This window comes from Malus sylvestris, chromosome 6, assembly GCF_916048215.2.
Source record: "Malus sylvestris chromosome 6, drMalSylv7.2, whole genome shotgun sequence".
In the NCBI taxonomy this organism is placed as follows: domain Eukaryota; kingdom Viridiplantae; phylum Streptophyta; class Magnoliopsida; order Rosales; family Rosaceae; genus Malus; species Malus sylvestris.
The window spans coordinates 33,573,329-33,597,421 of record NC_062265.1 but is presented as its reverse complement, the minus strand read 5'-3'; the positions used below and the strand labels follow the sequence as shown (position 1 = coordinate 33,597,421).

Genomic DNA, 24,093 nt, shown 5'->3' with positions numbered 1-24,093 from the left:
ATTCTTTTTCGACACAGGAGCCTGCAAAATTGTAACCTCAAGAGCTGGAAACTCAAGAGCATGAACTGAAAAATGTTTCGTCCAAAGAAAAGTGTTCATCGACAAAATTCCAGAATACATTGTTAGCGCAGTACAAATTTTAATACATCTAGCAAGTAGGTCTGCACCAAATATCCGTAGCTGTATTTTCGAGTTCTTAACAATTCAATGGCTACTTCACGACTGAGCAACTAATCAACGGTGGACAACAATTTCGGTCACTTACAACCAAAGAAACTACTTGTGCCTGAACGCGATTATGATCGCGGTGCAGTTATCTTTACAGCGCCTCTCTCGCACAGCTTCTTTTACAAGACGACGGCTTATAGTTGCAACAGGTAGTCCCTCCTACGGAAACAATATGTAACGTGCCGTTATTTCAGAGAACGGAGATAAGTTAGTGATCTAAATGAACCGTATAAAACGATGGGCATCAAGTTTAGAGCATTGCTCTAACCTTCAACAGTTTCTGAACAAAATCAACAGCATCACTTGGTCCAATTACCTGAAACAAGTTTAGAGCATTGCATCGTTACAACGAAATAAAACATAGAGAATAAGATCCGCTAGAAATTGGAACCGGACAAAAAACTATACCCCCCAGAGGCCGTCGCAACCAAGAATTATGAAGTGCTCTCTTTCTGTAAGGTCAAAAGAATGAATGTCCGGGGTTGCAATAACGCCCACCTGCAAATTACAGAGTTCATAGATATATCATTTCAATCATCTTTTTGTAGACAGATGGAGGTAAACTTAAAGATTTTACTGCATATATACAAAAGAATAATGATATAATTTTTCTTTCCGGACAAGATTCGAATTTACAATAACTTGACAAATATACACTAACAACAACACAGGTTTTTACGTATTTAAAGAATACAGAGCTAAATACATATTGTTTTAGGCCAGAGTCAAAATGTAAATACAGGGCAGTGTGTTAAAAGAAGAGAAAGTAGAACCTTTTTGAACTGGCGATCTCCAAAGGCCCTAGAAACTTCAAGGCGCCCCTGTAGTCGTCCATTTGAACTCACATTGCCACCAGCCTGATGACGATCAAGCATGTTCCAAGCAGGAGGGAGTTCATAATGTTTCATGTAAATTCAGATAGAAGTATATATGAAAAACAAATGAAGAAAACTGACGAGACAACCCTTTTGGAAATAAAACATTTTTCTCTATCTCGTGTTAACCCTAGTTTGGATAGTACAAAAAAAACCTAAAAAAAGTTTAACTCAATTCAACAAATTTGTACTCCCAACTTTACGTATCCACAGCCCTTACCTTCTGAATACGAGCACGCTCCTGTGCATAGATGGCTTTGTGTTCCCTTGTCAAAACAATCGCCTTCAGGGGACATGCTTCATTAGAACCATTTTGCAATCCCTCAACAGGAGATGATCTTGCTACCACTGCTTTTGTATCCCCAATGTTAGCAACAAAAACCTAGAACCATCCAGTAGCATTACAAATCGAATTGATAGGGTGATCTACCAGAAATTTGCAACTGTATCCTTAAATGATCGCAAATTACAGAAACTAGACCAAAGAATGCAACAAAGTGATGCTTAATGCATCATACCACATATATACAAAAAGGCCTCCATTCTTCAAATTTAGAAACCGATTTCCATATTTAGTACTTACAGTTTTTCCTAATATCCAAACACATACAGCTGTAGCACCATCCTGCCACCCCCCTAACGGCAAATTAAAACCAACATGAAACCTCAGAAGATAACAGGAAAGCATTAGTTCATGAAATGGTTCTCTACGATCTATATGCGCAGAAAAATGATGGATAAACAGATAAAGCATATGAGAAATAACTATTTGAGATGCAATCGTTCTAGTGCTCAAACAATCAAGGCAAGAGAAAGTTAAAATCCAAAATAGAGAATGAAGAATAAATCCGTACCTGCAGCACTTTCTCGAACAAGAGACTCATCAGTTTTCCGAAAACCTAAATTACGGGAAACAATTCAAATAAATACGATGAACTCAAAAAATTCACAGCTGGATCGAAGCACTGTATAGGATAAGAAATAAAAAGACTCGAATGGAAATTTATACCGTCAAGTATGGCTTTCTTGGCTGCTTTTATATCCAACTGCAAAATAATAGATACAATCACACTTCAAGGGAAACAAAGTTCAGGCGACCACAATGTCGATGCAGTAAGTCAGGCATTAACATATATATTCTAATGTGCATGGCAAGAATAGTTACATCAGTCAATGATAACCAGCAATCACATTAGCACATGGATGAAATTAAACAGGAAAACCGACGAAGCTCCTAGAATTGTTTCATAATTGAATTCAACTACCAATGCATCGGAGAAACAATCCAACAAGTACAGTAACCATGGAAGGTGATCATGTCAATCTGCTATAAAGTATCAACTATCAAGTGCTTAAACATGTATACAAAAATCAGACCAAGCAAACACACCAACTCACGTGGTAATCCGGCCGAAAGCACATTCGTATTCAGATGCTTCTGAGCATACTCCGCAGCCAATCGACCTCCATGCCCATCATAAACTGCAAAATGTGCACATCTGACCCCCAATACAAAATCACAACCAAAAAAATCCAAACTTTAAGCAAACACAAAATCAATTACAATAAAAGAAACAAACAAACAAAGCATTGGAATTTAAAACCTCAAATTTCCGGGAAAATCCTCGCCGGCGGCGTCCAAGAGCACAACCCAAGCGTCCTCCATGGCGTGCCTCAGCCCCTTATCCTCCGCAGCATCGGCCTCGATTTCAAAACCCATTTCCCCTTTGCTCATATCAACTTCTGGGTCTTGATCTTCTTCCGTTTTCGACTTCTTGGCAGCTGAAATAGCATCGCTGGAATCGCTTTCCCGCTTGTTCTTTTGCTTTGCCGCGGCCTCCGCCTCCTCTCTTGCACTCTCGTTCGTCGGGACTGGATTGGCGGTTTCGGTTTCAGTCATCGTGTGGAATCAACGTATAAAACAAGTGGCCACTGTAACCAAGAACAAGGAAAAAGATTGTTTGGTTGCTGAGAAAATATTTGCGCTTGACCAAATTCACGATTCAAAAGTTGCGGCTTTAAGAGGAATCGACGATGCAAATTAGAGCTTCAAGCCATCGACCCATTTTAGTATTAAGTTTCACAGATTACACCCGCAATTTTCTACTTTTTGTGTATTTGACCGCTCTAAAACTAAAATATACAATCAAACACCTGATAGTTACAACAGTTACACCTATTAGGTACCCTTTGTTACGTGGGACGGGATAGAACAAAATGCTGGGACGAAGCATTTCATTCCACGTTTGGTTTGCCTAAAACGGGTGGAACGCGCGGTTCCACGGGACAAATTTTGGGTGAATTTTTGTTCCGCCTCATCCCTTGGAACTACTCGTTCCACATATGTGGAACACAAAATTATAACCTCTCTATCTCCTTCTTCTTCCTCCTTGTTTCCATCTAAGGGCATCTTTGCACCCTTTCCGTTCCGTCCTATTCTGTTTCGTCCCATCTCGTTCCATCTGCATACCAAACAATACCTTAATGAACAGACGTAACAATTTTGCGGAAAAGAAGTAAATGAGTGTTATTGTGTCAATGACTATTTTGGATTGATAACAACCCAACAGGATTCTTTGTGAGGAATCACGAATTCGTAAATTATGTCCGTTTATTGTATATCACGCAGATAATTTACATCAGGTAATGATTGTGTTTAATTTTAAATAAAATAATTTATGACCGTAAGATGTACGATGAACGAACACGATTCATAGATCTTTGAAATACTCACAAAGAGGATCCGAAAATGATCAGAATTCCATAACAATACGTTTAAATGTTTAAAGGGTTTTTATCACTAATGGTCCTTGACATTGATCAAACACATCATTTTGGTCCCTGACATTAAAAATCAATAGAAATGGTCCCTGACATTGATCAAACACATCACAAATGGTCATTCCGTTAAAAACTTTTTGGCCAATTTTCAAAGCTTCGTAACTCAATCGTTTCTTAACAAAATTCGACCCATGATATATCAAAATGAAGATAGGAAAGTGTAGAATAACATTATACCTATTTGGAAACCCAATGATTGCCGGAGATGGCCGGAAAATAGCCTCAAATGTGACTGGTCCGCAAAAAAAACTGGAAAACTCGCCTGAAATGGGGTAAACTTTAAACATTCATAACTTCTTCAATAATCAACGAAATCGAGTGATTCAAAAATGAAAATCATACTTCTCAACGAGACTAAGAGAATGGTAGCTTTCTTGATGGCTAACGCATCGTAGTTTGTCCGGAAAACGACTCGAAATTGGCTAACTCGAAAATGGTTATCCAAGTTTGAGCCATTTTCCGGTCAAACCACGATAAATTAGCAGTCAATAAAGGTACCATTCTCTTTGTCTCGTTGAGAAGTATGATTTTCATTTTTGAATCACTCAATTTCGTTGAGTATTGAAGAAGTTATGAATGTATAAAGTTTACCCCATTTCAAGCGAGTTTTCCAGTTTTTTCGCGGACCAGTCACATTTGAGGCTATTTTCCGGCCATCTCCGGCAATCATTGGGCTTCCAAATAGGTATAATCTTGTTATACATTTTCCTATCTTCATTTTGATATATCATGGGTCAAATTTGGTTAAGAAACGATTGACTTACGAAGCTTTGAAAAATGCCCAAAAAGTTTTTAACGGAATGACCATTTGTGATGTGTTTGATCAATGTCAGAGACCATTTCTATTGATTTTCAATGTCATGGACCAAAATGATGTGTTTGATCAATGTCAGAGACTATTTGTGATAAAAACCCATGTTTAAATGTGGTTTTAAGATGACTGAAAACGTTTTTAAAAAATAATTTTTAAAATCTATCCGTATAAAAGCTATTTGTCTCCACCTCAACCCCCCGGCGCGATTGTTCTAGGCTCTCTTCTTCTCGAAGATTCTCAGTCTCCGCTAACGACCGCGGTGGAATACCCACACCGACGATTCTGAAAAGCCGGACACTTTTGGTGCTTCCGCTCAATTTCTGGGTGTCAATCGGTGCTGTTTCTCCTTCTCCGCCTTCTAGAGTTAGGGCTCAGGGTTGGAAATTGGTGAATTTGTACATTTTGTATTACGATATCAAAATTCTAGGGTTAGGGTTTGTTCAATTTTTGAATTCTGTTTTTCTCTTCTTTGTAGCTTTTGGGGATTATACCCAATACCATGTGTAACTGAGAATTACTTGATTATTATTTTTTGATTTGTTTGTTTACGATTTAATTATTTTGGAAAGGAATAAAAAAGAAAAAAGAAGAGTAAAAGAGTGCAAAAATATCATCAATAAAAATTTGTTCTTGACTGCACCATCCCAATTCCCATGACCATCCCAATTCCCATGTTTTCTTATATATAAGTATATGTAAAAATAATTGAACTTTCATTCACATTGTAAATGGGGAGCCCTGCATTAAGCAACCGAAATAACGGGCAGCGGCTAGGCATTACAGAGCCCATTTCTCTGGGCGGGCCGACGGAGTATGATGTGATCAAAACTCGAGAACTCGAAAAGGTTGTGGTTTGATTGATGTTTTTTATGATTCATAACTGAATTTTGGGTGTTTAGTTGAGGTTTTGCTGAATTTCGGTTTTGCTTTTGTTTTTTTTTTTTGTGGGTTTCAGTATTTGCAAGATGCTGGATTGTATGAGAGTCAGGAAGAGGCTGTGGGTAGGGAGGAGGTTCTTGGCAGGCTAGACCAGGTTGAACTATTTTTTTTATGTTCCTGCTGTTGTTATTGCAATGTTCGTATTTGTGATTGAGCTGATCAGTTGCACATTGTCGGTTCGTGTTTAATTATTTCCTTTCTTGATTATATATATTTGATATTGTATTCTCTCTGATTATAATGTTTAATGCTGGTGTTGAAATCCAAGTCAGATTGTGAAGACGTGGGTTAAAACAATTAGCCGGGCAAAGGGCTTGAATGAGCAACTGGTGCATGAAGCAAATGCTAAGATTTTCACCTTTGGTTCATATCGGCTAGGGGTATGAAGCCCTTTCACTCTTTCCTTCCCACTCTATGGATGGTTTCTGTGTTTGCAATTGTCCGTTAATGCCTGACTGTAGGAAAGTTATATCTTAGACACCTTTAGCAGTGCTTGTAGATTGTAGATGCAAAGCATAAACTTCTCTTGTTGTTCGACATTGTCTTGATTTCAGTTGTGTTACTGTCGTAATTAAGTGACACTGGAACCCTATCCAGAAGCATAGACTTTCTCTTTATAGAAGAAACTGTTTTATCGTTCTCTCTCTCTCTCTAAAGTCTTTGTAACTCTTGATGTGTTCGTGGTCTCGAATTGTTAACCTACAGTTTCTATATTATAATAATTAGCAAGATACTTGAAACTTGAAAGAGTTGTTGTTCACCATTCTTGCTTCCTGTTCTCTATTTGTGCCTGATTTGTTACATCTTGATTGAATTATTATGGGTCAGAGTCATCTTGTCTCAGCCCTTTACTTGATAAATTTTGAGGCTTGTTGTAAATAATGCTATTTGGATGTGGAATCTGTGATGTTATTCTATGTTAGTTTTTTTTATTTTTTCCTCATTCTGAGCTTCACATATTCCTTTCTTTTTCTCATTTTCCCCTTATTGTCAGGTTCATGGCCCTGGAGCAGATATAGACACACTCTGCGTTGGACCTAGACATGCAACTCGAGAAGTATGATCAGCCTTACCTTTTACCGTGCAATAAGTTCTACTTATTTTCGCAGCATCACTTAATCAACTTTCAGTTTCTTTTATGACTTTGGTGTAGGGAGATTTCTTTGGTGAGCTTCATAGGATGCTGTCTGAGATGTCTGAAGTGACAGAGTTACATCCTGTTCCTGATGCTCACGTCCCAGTTATGAAATTCAAGTTCAGTGGGGTTTCAATAGATCTTCTTTATGCACAGCTAGCACTTTGGGTTGTTCCTGAAGTAAGTGTTGCCTATATGCTTGAATGTTTATATTAAACAATCGAACACCTTGTCATCTTTTAACTTTGCATGCATTATTCCATATAAATTATGGTATCCTTTCTTTTCAACATTTTCCATTCGGAGCAGGACTTGGATATATCACAAGATTCAATACTACAGAATGCAGATGAACAGACAGTTCGTAGTCTCAATGGCTGTAGAGTTACAGACCAAATTCTGCGTTTAGTCCCTAACATTCAGGTTCTCACCACCAATGACTAGCTTATTTGCATATGGATTTTTGTTTGAATCTGTTTAGCATCTTTTTGCTTCTCATCATGTATCTGAACTTTGGATTGCAGAGTTTCCGCACTACATTGAGATGCATGAGGTTATGGGCAAAGCATCGTGGTGTTTATTCAAATGTATGGTGGGGTATTGCTGATGTGCTAGATTATTCTATAACTCACACAGTATTATTTTTTCTTATTATGTGTGTTTCTGTCATGAGCAGGTTACAGGTTTTCTTGGTGGTATAAACTGGGCAATTCTTGTTGCTCGCATATGCCAACTTTACCCGAATGCACTGCCTAATATGCTAGTTTCTCGGTTCTTCAGGGTATATACTCAGTGGCGTTGGCCAAATCCAGTCATGCTTTGTGCTATTGAAGATGGGTTTCTTGGACTTCAGGTTTGGGATCCTAGAAAATATATAAAGGACAAATATCATTTGATGCCTATAATTACTCCGGCTTATCCCAGCATGAACTCTAGCTACAATGTGTCTGCAAGTACTTTGCGTATCATGTTAGAGGAGTTTCAGAGGGGTAATGAAATTTGTGAGGTATGATTCTCCGTTCAAGTTTTGATATCTTCTTTCCCAACACAAAACATGTAGGTTCCTCATTGATTTGTATTTTGTAATCATTTGGCCAAGTGGAGTAGTGATATTCTTGTTCTTAGTAACTAGGCTATACAACGTCTAGTTTTCATTTTAAATGGTTGATTTTTCATTGGCATTATACCAGTTCTTCTGTTTGCGTTGAGCAAAGTTATTCCAATTTTGTATGTTGCTCAAGGGCTATGGGAGGTTCTGCTATTTGCAGTCGTCTGAGTTTGAATCTATATCTGGGTCCTTTGTAAGTCATCATGACCATGGGTTGCAGCTATTGGGCTAGATGTTGGTCTGTGTCAATGATATCTGTAAACGAGTTTAGTGGGGGAGTTGTATCCCTTAAAAACAAAATCTGCAAAATGGGAATATTGTCCCATTGTCAAACACACACACACTCTCTCTCTCTCTGTTCCTGAGTTTGATGTTTGGTAGTTCCTGCAGGCTATGGAAGCAAATAAGGCTGATTGGGATACCCTTTTTGAGTCTTATGCTTTCTTTGAAGCGTATAAGAATTATTTACAGATAGACATCGGTGCAGAAAATGCTGATGACTTTAGACAATGGAAAGGTTGGGTTGAGTCTCGTCTCCGTCAACTAACCCTGAAGGTGAAACTATACCTTTTACTTATTCCCCCCCTCCTCCCCTTCTCTCTCTCTTTCTGATCCTTATTCATCTGCTTGTGTTTGAAAAATCTCCAGATTGAGAGGTACACAGACATGCTGCAGTGTCACCCACATCCAGGTGATTTTTCAGACAGATCGAGACCTTTTCATAGTTCTTTCTTTATGGGCCTGCAACGCAAACAAGGAGTTCCAGTCACTGAAGGCAAACAGTTTGACATAAGAGGAACTGTCGAGGGATTTAAGAATGCTGTCAACCTTTACTCATTATTGAAGCCTGGAATGGCGATCCGTGTATACCATGTAAAACGCAGGAACATTCCTAATTTTGTGTTTCCTGGTGGTGTTCGACGTTTGCGCCCATCTAAATTTACTTGGGACAGCAGGCGGAGTTCAGAACTGAAGGCTTCTGGCAATGCCCAGGCAGAGAAATCGTGCGAAGGAAATGGATCAGATAGTGGACAGAAGAGAAAGCGGGTGGATGGTAATTTAGAGACTGACTCAAGGGATGCCAAGTCTTTACGTCTCTGCAGTGGGGAAGGTAAAACTGATTTAGATGGATCAGACAGTGGACAGAAGAGAAAGCGGGTGGATGATAATGTAGAAACTGACTCAAGGCATGCCAAGTCTTTACATCTCTGCAGCGAGGAAGTTCGTGAGGCTAGCCCTCCTATCAGCAATGTCAGTTCGCGTTCCACAAAATGTGACAGTATCGATGCAAACAAAAACCACAATAATAACGTGAAATTTAGCATAGGGAAGATGGAAAACCCCGCAGACATTCCTTGTCAGAATGGTCAAACTGAAGTATCATCGAGGTGCAATCCACCAGTCGATAGTCTATCTTCTGCTGTGAATACATCAAGTTCTAAAGAAGAGGCACTAGAGAAGATTATGGTTGGTCCATATGTTTCCCACCAAGCTTTGCCGGAAGTAGATGAGCTTGAAGATGATTTGGAGTACAGACTTCAAGTGAAAGACTTTTCAGGAAATATGAAAGGCAGTCGATTGGAGGCTCTGGAGGAGAGTGTGTCAATTGCAACACCAGTAAATTATAGCAACGGAGCTGGTCCTTCCACCGATTTATATAATGGGGGATTAGAGGAACTTGAGGTAAACACACAACTTTTGTTTGTGCTCTTATTTTTCAACTTCCAATGTTTTCATCTCATCGTTCATTTACGTTCCACTTCCCTCGTGGACTGTTACATTTCGCTGCATATGAAATATTTTCTTAAGGTTTTTGTTTGGTTTTCATTTTAGAACATCGAAGGGTGAAACTGATCTTTCTACTTTATCCTGTGTCGTTATCCGCCTTGGTGTTTATTCATTGAAGCTTTAAGTCATTTATTCTTTATGTTTTAACTTTTGAAGCCTGCTGAACTTATGGCGCCACTCTCAAACGGAACCCCTTCTCTGCCTGTGGCTCAGAGAAAGCCGATCATCAGGTATTCATCGATTCAAATCAAAATCTAGTACCATTTCATTCTTATTATACGTGATTGATTCAGCACGCCAGAAATTCTTCGAAAAACTGGTACATTAGTCTTCTTTCGAGTATCGTTTGTGTCTCGAACCTCGTTTTCTTTTCCTTTCATTTGCAGGTTGAATTTCACTTCATTGGCCAAACCTGCCGGTAAAAGCTCATAAAACGGATGTTCAATGCCGAAATCTTATGTATACTGTGAATTTTTTTCCCTCGACTTTTTGTAATAACAGTATAAGGCTTTCAAGTTCTTACTTATATGCATCACAATTGCGAGAAAAACTTGTGTAAGGACATCCTAATTATGTTGTTCGTACACCAAGTTCAACTCTACAAGTAGGGATTCGAACTTAAGAGTGGACGCACTCTTAGAATCAACTGATTTTACTCACGTTTTCTTTATTTTAAGAAGTTCAAATGAAAAAAATATATATATTTATTGATTCGAATTAATTATTAATAATCAAATTTAATGTGATACAATGTAGGGTAAATTTTAATGTGAGAATACGAGGGAGGTTGTATGCTGCGGTCATACACAAATTTCTCATAATTAGCACGTGAAAATTATATATTTGCATAAATGTTAAAATGGTTCATGTGTTGTAGTTTTTTGATTAATTTAGTTCTCGTGTTTATCTATGTTTCATCTTAAAAATTCATAAAATTATTATAACCTATTATATAAAAAAAAAAAAAGACATGTTTTGACACACCCCGTTCCGAAGGAGGGCATGCTGGCCGTCACGTGAGAGTGACGTAACCATTTGCACAGTACGGAAGCTTTAAGATACAATTTAAGTTGATACACCCGAAGGTGAGTCCTAATTTTGTCCAATCTGTCAGAACACCGTCGAATTCCTCGTAGTCACCACACCTTTGTGATTCCTGAACCTGGAGGGGCGCAAAACCAAAATTGAGTGGGTCAGTAAAACAATTCTTTTCCAAATCCAAACATTTCTCAAAACGTTGTAACCCCTCTCCGTAAAACCTGTATACTTTCCCAGAAATGTAAAATATAAATATACATATATATTCTCAAAACTTCATTTTTACTATCTCAACTACATTTTTCTTTACAAATATGCCATGCCATGTCTAATTCAACAGTTAAGTATGGATGCATCAACAATAATCATATCAGGTGCAAGAAAGTAATCAACCGGAGGCCCTCTACTAATGGCCCTGTACGGTTGAACCTAGAGCTCAAAATCTATCACTCTCACTCTGCCGGAGTCACCTCTGTGACCTGTCCGGCCTTCTGCACACAAGTTACGCTCTAGTGCTTCTCATAAATCATCTGTGCACATAATCTAAGGTCACCCACCAGTCGGAATCTCACTAACATTCTCGGGACTGGTCTGTCGTACCCACTCCGCGTGGACTGTACGACTAGCATCTACTTGGATCCAAGGCGAGCGTGCGATGCGGTGAATACTATAAGCACTAAACTATGGTGCAGGATTTGAGCTCAATATACATCAACATCATCATAACAGAAATAAATACTCACCTGTGCGTCCACCGCACCATTTCATACATATGCATCATAAATCAATTCTTACATGTGCGTCCACCGCACTAATTCATACATATGCATCATATATTAATTCATGCATGGCATTTCAACTCACATTTCTATATACTTTTCATATCAATTCTATGCATGGTATTTCACTTCCCGTTTTTCCACATAACTCATATGCATGGGAAACGTCAAGTATATATATATACGGAAAACAAAACTGCCCACTCACCTGGAGTTCGTCCAACAACTCCCTAGCACCACACATCAAGGCGTCATGACGATCGCCGCCTTGCACAACACCTAGTTCGCCGTGGTTTGGCCGGAAACTGCCTCGAAAGCCTCAGAGGTCGCCGGAAACTCGACTCCTAACTCGCCGGGGATTCGCCGGAAAATGCCTCGAAAGCTCCGGCCAAACTTTGAACTTGTCGATCTCCGTATTCTTACGTCCAAAAACTTCCAACCAAGCACTCCGAGCTTCCTTGGGACTTCCTTAAGCTCACTGTGAGCTTGTTTTAGCCTGAATTTAGTACCCACGTGATCGTGAAGTTCTCAGGATTCCAATGGTGGTCTCAAACTTGACGTTGGTGGAAGTTTTAGGGTGTTTTTGAAGTTGGTCAGTGAGTTCGAAGGAGAGAGAGACAGAGAGAGTGAGAAATCGTGAAGGAGGAGAGAGAGAGTGACAAGGTACGGGAATTGGGGAAGGTTTTGAGGGATGTGGGATCCCCGTGTCCAACTCAATCTCAATTTCAAACTTTTAACATAGAGTCTTGGTTTAGGTTTCTAAAACCAATTAATATTCTAATTCACCAAAGTTTAAGAACCTTAAGTAAAAACAAGTGTCCAAATTACGTACTTTAGTCCCGTTTAGGGACATTTTCGTAACTTCACGTCCTCGGAATTAAAAATTCCGGGACGGGCTGTGACATGTTTCAATTGGAACAGAAAGAAATATTATTTCAAATTGAGAGAGAAAAAATAAACAAACTTACCTTGCCATCGGCCTTGTTCTTGACACAACCCCCAACACTAGCCACACACGCAGACAACTCGATGAACCATCCCTAGATCCACCTAGAATTCACCTATCACCATGCGAGTTCCATCATCGTAGTCCCAAGAAAATTAACCCGAACCACCTCACATTCAACTGTGTAATCGAGAAACTGATCATAACTGAGACAGCCATATAATACCATTTCTCTTTATTTAATTTTTTTTGAACAACTATTCTCTTTATAAAATTAAAATTTAAAACACAAATAAATGAGAAATAACACGGATAAAAAATAAAACTTCCAATTTGAAAAATTATTAAAGTTGTGACAAAGAAAAGAAAAGACGTAACATTAGGGAAGAGGTCGGGGAAGATGGAAGAAAGTAATTTTTTTATTTTTTAATATTTAAATTAAATAGATATTTTATAAATTATTTTATCATAATTTATAAAAAATTTAACCAAAATTAGATGAAATGTCTAATCAGATAATGGAGATAAACACAAACAAAACAAATTGTCTAAATTAAAAATGAGGAAACTAAATTAACGCAATAACTAAAAAACACCATTTTAACATTTAAGCCAATAAATATTACCCGTACAATTGTTGTCAAAACTCTATTACGCTCTGACTCTGTTCCACGCTTATCCATTAAACTTCATATTAATTATTTTTAGAGAGAGAGAGAGCGGGGATGGAAGCGGAGCAGGTGGACTATGTGCTAGTGCCGCTGGGTCTGCTGGTGCTGGGTGCATACCACGTATGGCTGCTGATCACCATCCACCGCCATCCTATTCGAACCGTCGTCGGCCTCAACGCTCAGTCTCGCCACCAATGGGTCTTATCCATCATGTCTGTGAGTCACTTCCCCACCTCTCTCTCTAGAATTCAATTGGTTTTGAACTCTTTCTCTCTCTCTAGAATTTCATCCCATACAAAGTAATGAAGGAAATCCCTTTTTGGGTTTTTGGGATTTAAGAATTAACATGATTATGATATTACTTTTTGAGCTAATATCGAGACGAAAAGTGATTTTCGTACACCATTTTTCTCTCGTGTTGCGGTCCTCTCTTGAATCAAGGGACGAAAACAAGTAAAGATTTTTGCTTTAACTTGGGAATAGTGTTGTTCATGGCATACTCCATGCTTGTGATTTTCAAGATTCCAACTTTAGTTAAGATTCTTCAATTTAAGCATTAGTATGTTGAAGGATTCATGTGCCATAGTTAGGCTGATCTCTGGGCTCGACCATTTTGATAGAATTGTTGGTGATTCGTATACTTTTCGATCAGTAGGGAAAGTTTCTCCTTCAAGTTCAGATATTTAGGGATCTTTTGGTAGCTGAGATTGGGTTGAATTGGATAGCAAACATAAAGGGGTTGTATTCAATTGAGAATTTTAGAGATTTTAATGGATTTATAAATCCATGGATTTTTATGGAGTTTAATTGATTTGTGGGATTCCATATAAAATTTTGATTCAATTCCTTTGAAATCTCATGGGAAGAGGTGAGATCTGTAGATGCTTGAAATACATTATGAAATCTCTTCAATTCCCTCTAATTCCTCAACTTTCTCAAATTCTTTAAAATCAATTTCTAAGAATGTTATAAACTTCTTTAAAATCCTAATTGAATACATCTGTATTTCTAAGGATTTTAATAAACAATCTTAAAATTCTAATTGAATACACCTTAAATTTCAGATAATCACTCAAAATCTTGATTGAATACCCCTAGATTCATTAAAAGAATTAAAATTCCTCAAAATCCCAATTGAATACACTCCCCAAAATTTGAGGCAGGATTAGAAAAGATTAGACATGATGGGACGAGAATCTAGTTTCTACCTTCAAGTGGACACACTTTCTTCATTGTTTTCTGCAACGTAATAATTTGAATATAGTGAGTTATCCAGTCCAATCCAAGAAATCAAACGAGCCTCGAAGGTGTATTTGAAGCTAGATGAGATACGAAATTTCCTGCATCTTTCATGTCTTACAGAATTTAGTCATGTTGTCTTTGATGGATAAAAGTTAGTCAGATCATAGAGTTAACTCCTCTCCATTAATTCTAATTTGATCAGGACCCCTTGAAGAATGGTGTTTTGGCTGTTCAAACGATACGCAACAACATAATGGCGTCTACGCTGTTGGCAACAACAGCCATCACTCTCAGTTCTCTCATCGGCGTATTTGTCAGCACTACATCAGACTCCGGCAACACAGCATCCAGATTAATTTATGGGAACAAGAGTCCGCTTCTCTCTTCAGTCAAGTACTTTTCCATCTTGCTTTGCTTTCTCGTTGCCTTTCTCTTGAATGTGCAGTCTATTAGATACTATGCACATGTTAGCTTCTTAGCCACTGTGCCCACATGGAAAGGCCAGAAGGATTACCTTGAGTATGTTGCGCGAAACTTGAATCGCGGAAGCTATTTTTGGTCCCTCGGATTGCGAGCATTCTACCTCTCGTTCCCTCTCTTCCTCTGGATATTTGGTCCCATCCCCATGTTTGTGTGCTGTTGCATTATGTTATTTGTTCTGTATTTCTTGGACACAACCACCAGTTTTACTAGACATCTTCACACTAATTCCATCCGAAGAACTGATGATGTCGAATCAGTTGGATAATCGTCGTCATAAGTTCTCGAAAATTGCCTTAATTTTAGTTTTTATACTGTTTTATTAGAAATTTAGAATATTTGCAGGGTGTTATGGATCCTCTATATATTATGTGTAATCGGGTATGTAGTTAACTATTAAGATTTATTGGAGGTTATGGGAGGTTGCCGAGCGCAGTAGCGTTATAGGATTCATACAGCTAACCCCAATTAGTGGGATAAGGTTTTGTTGTTGTTGGAGGTTATGAGATCGTTTGTAAAATAAATTATTTGGGGGATTTGATTTAATCTGACCTGAAGAAGTATTTTTGTTTTCTTTTCTCCCAGTTTTATTTAAAAAAAATTCAGCAGAACAATGATTTCATGTCTTATTTTATGTAAGTCGAACATTTGTCATGCATGCTGCAGTGAACGTTGGGTTATCGGAGGATGCGCAGAGTTGCCGCACCTTGAAAACCTTGCACGGGCTTATAAAGAGTTTGGCTACTTTCGTTACTCAGTGTTTATCGTGGGGACGATAACTGGTACACCAAATGCGCGTCCTTCCCGGTCTCTCGTACTAGGGAAAGATTCTCACAATGCTCTAACGTCCACACCAGTATAGACCAAATTGTCTAGCAACATTTTGAACCTAGCTCATGTACTGATTTAAATGGCAAACATCCAACTGTTATTATCCGATTTTAGAGTGGAACTTCAACTTTATTCAACATAACAACCATATAAACATAAATGACGTGCTGTTTGTTCTACACTTGAGTTACACCAGTTTATAAAGATAATGTGTCCGTCTCCTTCATCGAAATTGATTAAAGTAATTTAGACCATAAAAAGGGACCACCTCTTTGTTTATTCAACCAACCAAATAAAATAAATCGGCAACCAACTGACTGGAGTAACGTGACCTTAAATCACATTCAAATAAACAAAACGTACCACTTGTCGTTTGTTTTGATCGATCATGTGGCATTTGTCCTTTATTTATCAATCGTATCGAAGATCAGATCCAATGGGATCTGAGACATTATTAGTCCCAAACGTTGACATAATTCTATGGTTGTTCTGGTTTGTGTTCTGTCGTACTTTGCCCTTAACTTGTTTTCGGTTCTCAAGACTGGAAATTGAGGAGGGATATGGGATTGGATAGCTTAAACTTGAACTATTATCTGGTGCCGGCGGGACTGTTTGTGCTGGGAATATACCACGTTTGGCTACTCATCACAGTGCTATACAATCCCTCACGAACTGTCATTGGCCTCAATGCTGTGGTTCGCACGCAATGGATCTTCTCCATGATGACTGTTAGTCCCTCTCTCTCTCTCTCTCTCTCTCTCTCTCTCTCTCGTTTAGGGGTTCTAAAAGCGAAATAAAAGTGCTTTTAGAATGAGTAAGCATTTTTTAGAGATTATTGGCAGAAAAAGAAAGGAGCTTCTGGGTTAGTGCATATGTTTCTTTAGAAACTACTTTCCCTTTCCCCCTTCTTTATTTATGTCTTCTGTCTTGAAGCGCTTTTAGAATAGCTAAAAGAAAAGTATAAGTGCTTTTAGAATGACCAAGTGTTTTTAGAGGAGCTTCTAATTATGTTTAGCATAAAGAGTATGTAAGAAAACAACTTGGAAGTGCGCTTTTCCAAGAAGAACATGGACCATATTAAAATTTGTGCTTCCAGTAATAAGCACTTACCAGCAAGAGTGCTTTCTAGAGAGAGAATTTCCAAACGGTGTTTTGATTTGCATTGCCAAACCTCAAGAAGTTGAGTCCATGAATTTCAGGACCCCTCGAAGAATGGAGTTTTGACGGTACAAACATTGCGCAACAACATAATGGCATCTTCCCTTTTGGCAACAGCAGCAATCACTCTTTCTTCGGTAATCAGCGTATTCGTGAGCACCAGTTCGAGTTCCGAAAGCACTTCAACACAAAAACTTTCGTCTCTCCCTCTCTCTTCAATCAAATACTTATGCGTTTTGCTGTGTTTTCTCGTTGGATTTATCTGCAATGTGCTGGCCACTAGATACTTTGCTCATACCAGCTTCTTGGCTACCCTGCCAGTATGGACAGACAAAACAGATTACGTTAAATATGTTTCGGTAACTTTGAATCGAGGGAGTTACTTTTGGTCCCTCGGATTGCGAGCGTTTTACCTCTCAATTCCTATGTTTCTTTGGATCTTTGGGCCAATTCCCATGTTTGTCTGTTGCTGCCTTATGTCAAGTGCCCTCTATTTCTTGGACACTACCACCAGTTCAACACAACTTGTTCTCGGCTCTTCACTCAAAGAAGAAGGGGAGAGAACCAATGATGTGGAATCAATAGTTCAATCATCGTAAGTTCTCTTCGATAGTAACTGTTATAATTCGGAATTCTTAAGTCAATATTGAATATAACAGATTCTATTTATTTTGTTTCGATTATGATGTGTGTGTTTCTATACTCTGCATGTGTTTGGGTGTCTGTTCATATGCGTTGCTTCTGTTTTTAGGCAGAAATTCATGCATGTCTTGTATTGTTATGTTCGGTGTTAAGAAAATCGTAGTCTAAGGCGAAGAAATTTGATGAATAGCAAAGTTGAAACTTGAAACCAATGTATTCACTTGAGTGCGGAGTTCGTGTTATATTTATGCAAGTTCTGTTGTTATGTTCTTAAGCAATAGTCTTGATTCCCCTCATACGAATGCTCAAATGTTGAATAATTTTCATATCAGATCGTACATTCTGCAGAAAAGAAAGCGCCTAAGAAAAGATATCGTATGATTTTTCACACCGTATAGGCTATTAGTAGGTGCCATTTGAAAACAAACTTGTTAACTTGTATGATTTTCCTTAAACATAAGTAACTCTTAGAATGCTTAATCTAAATAGGTGCTGTTCCAAATTCTCAGGGAAAACTCGGGCCGTGAGGACTTTACTCACCTTCGCAGCCCCCTACTTACTGCCGATTCAGCTTCTGCCTCTTAATGTTGCCGGACAGTCTGCAATATGTTTCTGTGTTGCTGGTTGCTAAGTGTTTCCCTCTCCCGTCTCTGCGAGCATTGCGTTGGCTTGAAGGTTCGCCTTTATGTTTTCGCTCGGCAAAAAGGTGCTATCTTCTGGTTCTAATACAGTGAGTCCTGGTTGTATTTCATTTTCATGAGTTCAATAACTCATCGGTTGGTACAACCAGGTCGAGAATCCTAAACCACGCTTCCTACTCGAACCATCCTTACTGCTTCAAACAAGTAAGATTTTTTTTTCTTCTTGTAATTCATTCAGCGAATCATCGTTCGCTGACAGGCTAGAAAATAATAAAAAAGGCTCTGGGATGTAAACATTTCATACTTTTGAGTTTTGAGATCATATCGCTGTATAAATTAATCGAAATAAAGTTTACAAGCACGATGCACGTTGTCATATTAAGATATATATTTGCACAAACAAGACTAAGGTATTTGCTCAAATTTGTGAGAAATTCGGCTAATGAAGTCCATGGACCGTCATGGACTTAGAGTCAAGTGATGACTTGTGCATGGACTTAAGAGTAAGGGCCGAGCCAGGAGTTTTCAATGGGGCGGGCTATCTCATTCTTTTGCTAGTGAAGTTGGGCTTTGAATATTTTGGTAGACTATATATGTGTGAGTTTAGTGTTGCTATGGATTCTACTTCTGCAGAGGGATACACAATTCCGGTTGCTGAATTCGGCAATGGGAGCCTCTGTTTACACTGCAGTATATGTAGCTTTTGCTTAAATGTTATCTAAATTGCGTGGAGTAGGATTCGAATTTGAGTGTAGATGGAGGAGCATACTAGTTTAGTCAACTTAGATAAGTCCATATACGGATAAAATTATGTAATTATTTGTAGTGTCATAGCCGAATTATGAAGCATGCCTTGTGGTTAAAAAGAAGAAAAGGATGGTTCATGGATGTAACTTAAAAGATAGCTTTACTTTGAACTTGGACAATTTTGGAATGTTCATGCTAGCTGAAGCCAGCAGCAAGCAGACATAATTGTGGAATGATGGAGCACTTGTCATCCCTACCATATTGCAATAATGCTTATATTCCATTCAAATACGTAGACGACATAAATTGAGTAACGTGAAACACATGTGGCTGTTGAACTTGACTCATGTTTTGATCCATGAAGAAAGTTAAAATTTCTAATATGTATATATATATATATATATATATATATATATATATATGTAATTATGTCGTTAACTTTCATATACCAACAATTATTTCATAATGCATTTCAATAATCAAAAGCGTTTATATTTTAAGTTTTCATTTAACGACAAAATGAGGGAGGGTCTAATCTTAAACGGGATAAAATTATATGGAATCTGAAATAACATCGTGATATCTTGTCATATATGGAATCTGATGTCTGTGAGATTGGCAGGAACCCTATACAGTACTGAGAGGATAAGGTACCCCCTACGATTAGTTGGCTAGCTACTTGACTGTGCCTATAATATTTGAAGTTTTAGCTCCGTGTCCACGTTAACATTACATAAAAGATGAAACCTGCAAGTGGTTTTCCTTTTATTACATACATATCTAGCTATGTCTTCAAATTGATTAGTTCCCTGAAGTGATCACGTGAGTAAATATGTTTAATTTTTTACGGTTAGTTTATAAGTGCTTTTAAAATAATTAAAACCGATTTGAATAAAAAAATTTAAAACCAATTCTTAAAAATTCACAAGTAAATTCTGCAAAAACACATAGTACTTCCTATAAGAAATATCGGTTATATGTTTTTTGCAAGAAGCATCTTAAGTGTTTTTAGAACTCAAAATTTTCTCTAAAAGCACTTTTAGTCTTGTTAAAAGCCCCTCTAAACAAGCCCATAGTGTTAGTAGTAACCCTAAATGTCTATATGGGTTATGATAATTGCGAGTGACTTGGCTCCACAATGGACACTTGGAGTTCCTCCTCAATTCACGTTGTGGCAGATTTACAAAAATTCGGCCTTATGAGGAAAACTATTAATAATATAAATCACTTTGCAATGATCATCTTTGCAAAAAATGAATGAAATATGAGACCATTTAGTCATCAAATAATATAAAAACAGATAAACGAATTCAACAAAAACAATATCAACCGTCTACCTATTTGCTATAGTTAATTGACTAAATGATCATATTGTTTATTAATTTTTTGCATAGTGATTTATAATATAAACAATTTCGACCATAACAACAAAATTCTGAATCAACCACGAAGTAAATTGAAGAGGAACTTCTTATCTATCTTAAGCAGCCAAATATTCCTTATTTATAATAACGAATCAAATATCTGACATGAGGGATGAGAAATTTGTCAATGTGCTTAGAACAGACTCGGAACACTAAACATCATAATACAAGTGGTTGAAATTTTTTTTAAGCTTCCAACTACTTATATTTTGACTTTGTATATCAGACTATATTCTCAGCACACTAAAAAATTTCTCATGAGGGATCAGTACAATCTAGTAGCCACAACATGCATTCTAACCCGTATAGTCCCCCGAGACAAAGACAATATGAATGGTAAGAGGACCAGAAAAATACCTTTGCTAGGCAATAAGTTGGCCAGAAAAAGCTAATTGCATGAAACAAATACCTTTGAAGAAAGCATCCACTTCCGAGTTCCTACCGAACAAAACGTTACAATTTTGCATCTATACTGACTACAGGTTGTATCCAAACTGATAGATCATATATATATGAGTACGCTCTGATGATTAAAATAGAGACGTCAATGCAACACGATTCCCAAGCTAATAATTTATCACACAACATTATCATTATATCACGAGTGGGCTAGCTAATCTATATAGGGTTATGTAACGTGTTGTATGAAACATTGTCCTTCTCTTTTCTCACATAATGCGATTAATTTGCATACATTCTAGAACAAATGACACGAGGATTTGTATGTATACATTATATTTTGGGGTGTGCTATCCATACACCTCAAATTACTTCCCACACACCCATTGTTAATTTCTGTCCGTTGATCTTCTTTAATTCATCCGATCCGACGGCCGAAAATTAGAAGGGTGTGTGAAAAGTAAAATGGGGTGTGTAGATATCACACCCCTATATTTTCTCTCACTCCTAATGTGATTAATCACATGCATCTATAGAACACATGACATGAGGATTTATATGCATACATGTATGCAAACACCTAGGTAAATTTTCACGCCTCCGTAGGTAATTTGAGGGGGGGAAAAAGAGGGACATGTACAACATGTTGCATGCAAGTTGTTCAGCTATGGATTATTGTTCTATTTTGGGATAAGCCAAACTCCCAACCCTTTAATTACATCTAGTGAAAAGAAGACGTGCACACATGTGTGACATTGTTATTGATCAAGTTGTTCAGCTATGGATTATTGTTCTATTTTGGGATAAGCCAAACTCCCAACCCTTTAATTACATCTAGTGAAAAGAAGACGTGCACACATGTGTGACATTGTTATTGATGCAGCAGACAAGGTCTTTAATGCCAGGTCAAGTGTGTTTGGAGTAGAAATAAGAGTTGTCCTTTAGAAATTGCCAAGTTATTGTTGGAGATTGTAAGAGTCTCATAGAAAGTAGGAGTATTTTATTATTGTAAGCCTTTATAATTCTTGTGCTAAAAGGATTGTCGGTGAGACTTTGAATGTAATTGAAAGCTTCTAGCAAACACTTTGCTCATTCTATTTTTTGGTTGAGTGAGTCCTAGTCTCCTGCCTGGTTGAGTGATTCCCAAAGCTACGATCATATTTGTTCTCCACTCTTTTTGTTGGCTTCCTTGCATTAAGTGGCATTAGAGCGGGTTTTCAGATTTTATCTGAAATCCTGGTAGTAGCGCTGAGCACATCATCTATGTTCGTCATCAAAACTGACTTAGTTCCCGTCACTTTCATCTGAATAATTACGTATCATCGGGAAGCTTTGAGAGTCTAATTTCCAACGTAACAGACCGTGCATCAAACCGAATTTTGTGTGTGCAGATATCGGCAAACACCACAGAGCATCAGTGCTGTCGCGATAACAAAATCAGTTCTCTTGCGGGTCAGTTTTCGATTTGGTTAAGCATTTCTCGACTTGATGCCATATATCATTTGAAAGCCCTTCTAGTCTAGTTTCTAAATTCTCAAGAGATTCCTCAATCCATTATTTCTACAAAACAATATCTTCAATTTACTAAAGCATGTTGCTGCCTCCAGTAAATGAGGTTGGACTGGTTCTAAATCTCAATCTTCCTCCAAATTTTGATCGTTGTCCAGATGGTTCATGTGAGATTTGTTGTGCATGTATTGAGGTTGAAAAACGTTCCAACATGGAGTTTGGCACGAAAGGGGAACATACAGAAAGCAGTGATGTCATCGATAACTTTGCCGAATGGGATTCCACCCCGATTTATGATCAATACGAAGGTGATGAAGATGTGGTTGAAAAGTTCCATGGACAACTATATAATGGAGTACAAGCTCTTAATATCCATAGCATTCATGATCCATTTTGGGACAGTTTCGATGCTCAAGATACGAGAGGAGAGCTCTTTGATAGAAGAATTTTTCAACACGATTTGAATTCTCTTGGCTCATTTGAAGAAGTGATTTGGAAGCACTATTCCAAGATGATTATTTTCAAGAAGAAAAGATTAATGTGTGCATGGATTATAGGAACTTGGAAATTTTTGATGCTAAATTGGGTATTGTTGAACATCTTTGTTGGACATCCAAAAGATCGAAGAAAAAAAAAAGGTCAATCGAAACTCGTGGATGATTTTTTTTCGAGAAAAGGAGATTGATGCAACAAACAATTAAGGTCTCTGATGCCAGGTCACGTGTATTGGGAGTAGAAATTTTAATTAAGTTGTCCTTTAGAAATTGTCAAGTTATTGTTGGAGATTGTAAGAGTCTCATAGAAAGTAGGAGTCTTTTAATATTGTAAGCCTTTATAATTCTTGTGCTAAAAGGACGGTCGGTGAGACTTTGAATGTAATTGAAAGCTTCTAGTAAACACTTTGCTCGTTCTATTTTTTGGTTGAGTGAGTCCCAATCTCTTGCCTGGTTGAGTGATTCTCAGAGCTACGATCGTACTTGTTCTCCAGTCTTTTTTTTTTTGGCTTCCCTGCGTCAGTTATTATATTCAACTCTACAATTAATGTGTATAATACCTAATGAGAGAGACGCTATTAGTTGCTTGATATATCCATGAATGTGTCTAGGCAATTTTTCATACGACATGCATGTGGCACACACCTAAGCAATGTTTTATACAACATGTTGCATAACCCTATGTGTACTAGCTAGCCCACTTATGTATATGATATATTGAGAATGAATCATATTGATGGATGAGGAATTTTGCAAGAACTTATAAGAGGTTAGGTTACTTCTTATATTGTAAATTAATTTTATGGTGAAAGTACAACTTCCTTCATGATATTAGAGCAGGTTGGTCCACGTGTGCGTGTAAAGCCCAACCGCCACACGTGCTCCACGTTACCCAATTCCTGTTATCCACATGTTTGACTTGAAAATTCGTCACACGTGAGAGGTCGTGTGAGGATGTGAATGTGGAATGAATCCCATATTAATGGAAAGAGGAACTTTGCAGGGGCTCACAAGAAGTTGGGATACTCCCCATATTATCAATTGGTTATGGTGGAACCTCAACTTAGTTTATGATATTACAGCAGATTGTCCCATGTGTGAAGTCCAACGGCCGCACGTGCTCTATGTCATCCAATTTGTGTTGTCCATGTGTTAGACTTGAAAACTCGCCACACGTGAGGGAGTGTTGATAGTGAATTCTACATCAAGAAAATGAGAGACCTTGCATGTGCTTATAGTAGTTGGACGACTCCCCATATTGCCAATTAGTTTATAGTAAAACCTTAACTTTCTTCATGATATCAGAGCATATTGTTTGTGTGTGAAGTCCAACAGCCACTCGTGCTCTATGCCACCTGATTTAT

The 24,093-nt window shown here is 37.9% G+C and overlaps 4 protein-coding genes and 2 long non-coding RNA genes across 8 annotated transcripts; 4 read left to right on the top strand and 2 right to left on the bottom strand.

The window, feature by feature from the left end:
- Window positions 1-75: 75 nt before the first annotated feature.
- On the bottom strand, window positions 76-3,139 carry LOC126626046 (probable protein phosphatase 2C 8). The gene is made up of 10 exons (XM_050295223.1): window positions 2,708-3,139; window positions 2,494-2,602; window positions 2,113-2,149; window positions 1,958-2,002; window positions 1,687-1,739; window positions 1,324-1,485; window positions 1,002-1,085; window positions 637-726; window positions 497-544; window positions 76-387 (listed from the first exon to the last, which is right to left on the bottom strand). Exons 1-10 carry the CDS (start codon window positions 3,001-3,003, stop codon window positions 277-279), a joined length of 1,035 nt encoding a protein of 344 aa, XP_050151180.1. The 5' UTR covers window positions 3,004-3,139; the 3' UTR covers window positions 76-276.
- Window positions 3,140-4,936: 1,797 nt separating this feature from the next.
- On the top strand, window positions 4,937-10,387 carry LOC126626632 (nuclear poly(A) polymerase 1-like). 2 transcript variants are annotated; one of them, XM_050296010.1, is made up of 12 exons: window positions 4,937-5,603; window positions 5,714-5,791; window positions 5,970-6,077; window positions 6,692-6,754; window positions 6,851-7,012; window positions 7,142-7,255; window positions 7,357-7,419; window positions 7,509-7,838; window positions 8,331-8,495; window positions 8,589-9,623; window positions 9,885-9,958; window positions 10,115-10,387. In XM_050296010.1, exons 1-12 carry the CDS (start codon window positions 5,487-5,489, stop codon window positions 10,158-10,160), a joined length of 2,355 nt encoding a protein of 784 aa, XP_050151967.1. In that variant the 5' UTR covers window positions 4,937-5,486; the 3' UTR covers window positions 10,161-10,387. The 2 variants fall into 2 exon arrangements, with proteins under 2 accessions (XP_050151967.1, XP_050151968.1); XM_050296011.1 differs by lacking the exons at window positions 4,937-5,603; window positions 5,714-5,791; window positions 5,970-6,077 and having other exon boundaries at window positions 6,828-7,012.
- A 314-nt stretch (window positions 10,388-10,701) lies between these two features.
- LOC126626633 (uncharacterized) lies at window positions 10,702-12,237 on the bottom strand. The gene is made up of 2 exons (XR_007624746.1): window positions 11,754-12,237; window positions 10,702-10,890 (listed from the first exon to the last, which is right to left on the bottom strand). It is a non-coding gene; the product is annotated as an uncharacterized LOC126626633 (long non-coding RNA).
- A 923-nt stretch (window positions 12,238-13,160) lies between these two features.
- On the top strand, window positions 13,161-15,462 carry LOC126627139 (uncharacterized). The gene is made up of 2 exons (XM_050296561.1): window positions 13,161-13,378; window positions 14,607-15,462. Exons 1-2 carry the CDS (start codon window positions 13,217-13,219, stop codon window positions 15,150-15,152), a joined length of 708 nt encoding a protein of 235 aa, XP_050152518.1. The 5' UTR covers window positions 13,161-13,216; the 3' UTR covers window positions 15,153-15,462.
- A 135-nt stretch (window positions 15,463-15,597) lies between these two features.
- On the top strand, window positions 15,598-18,517 carry LOC126627137 (uncharacterized). 2 transcript variants are annotated; one of them, XM_050296560.1, is made up of 3 exons: window positions 15,598-16,443; window positions 16,915-17,468; window positions 18,025-18,517. In XM_050296560.1, the coding sequence occupies exons 1-3, from the start codon at window positions 16,276-16,278 to the stop codon at window positions 18,098-18,100; spliced, it is 798 nt and encodes a 265-aa protein (XP_050152517.1). In that variant the 5' UTR covers window positions 15,598-16,275; the 3' UTR covers window positions 18,101-18,517. The 2 variants fall into 2 exon arrangements, with proteins under 2 accessions (XP_050152517.1, XP_050152516.1); XM_050296559.1 differs by having other exon boundaries at window positions 18,005-18,517.
- Window positions 18,518-21,716: 3,199 nt separating this feature from the next.
- LOC126626957 (uncharacterized) lies at window positions 21,717-23,160 on the top strand. The gene is made up of 2 exons (XR_007624828.1): window positions 21,717-22,178; window positions 22,394-23,160. It is a non-coding gene; the product is annotated as an uncharacterized LOC126626957 (long non-coding RNA).
- The last annotated feature ends 933 nt before the right edge of the window (window positions 23,161-24,093 follow it).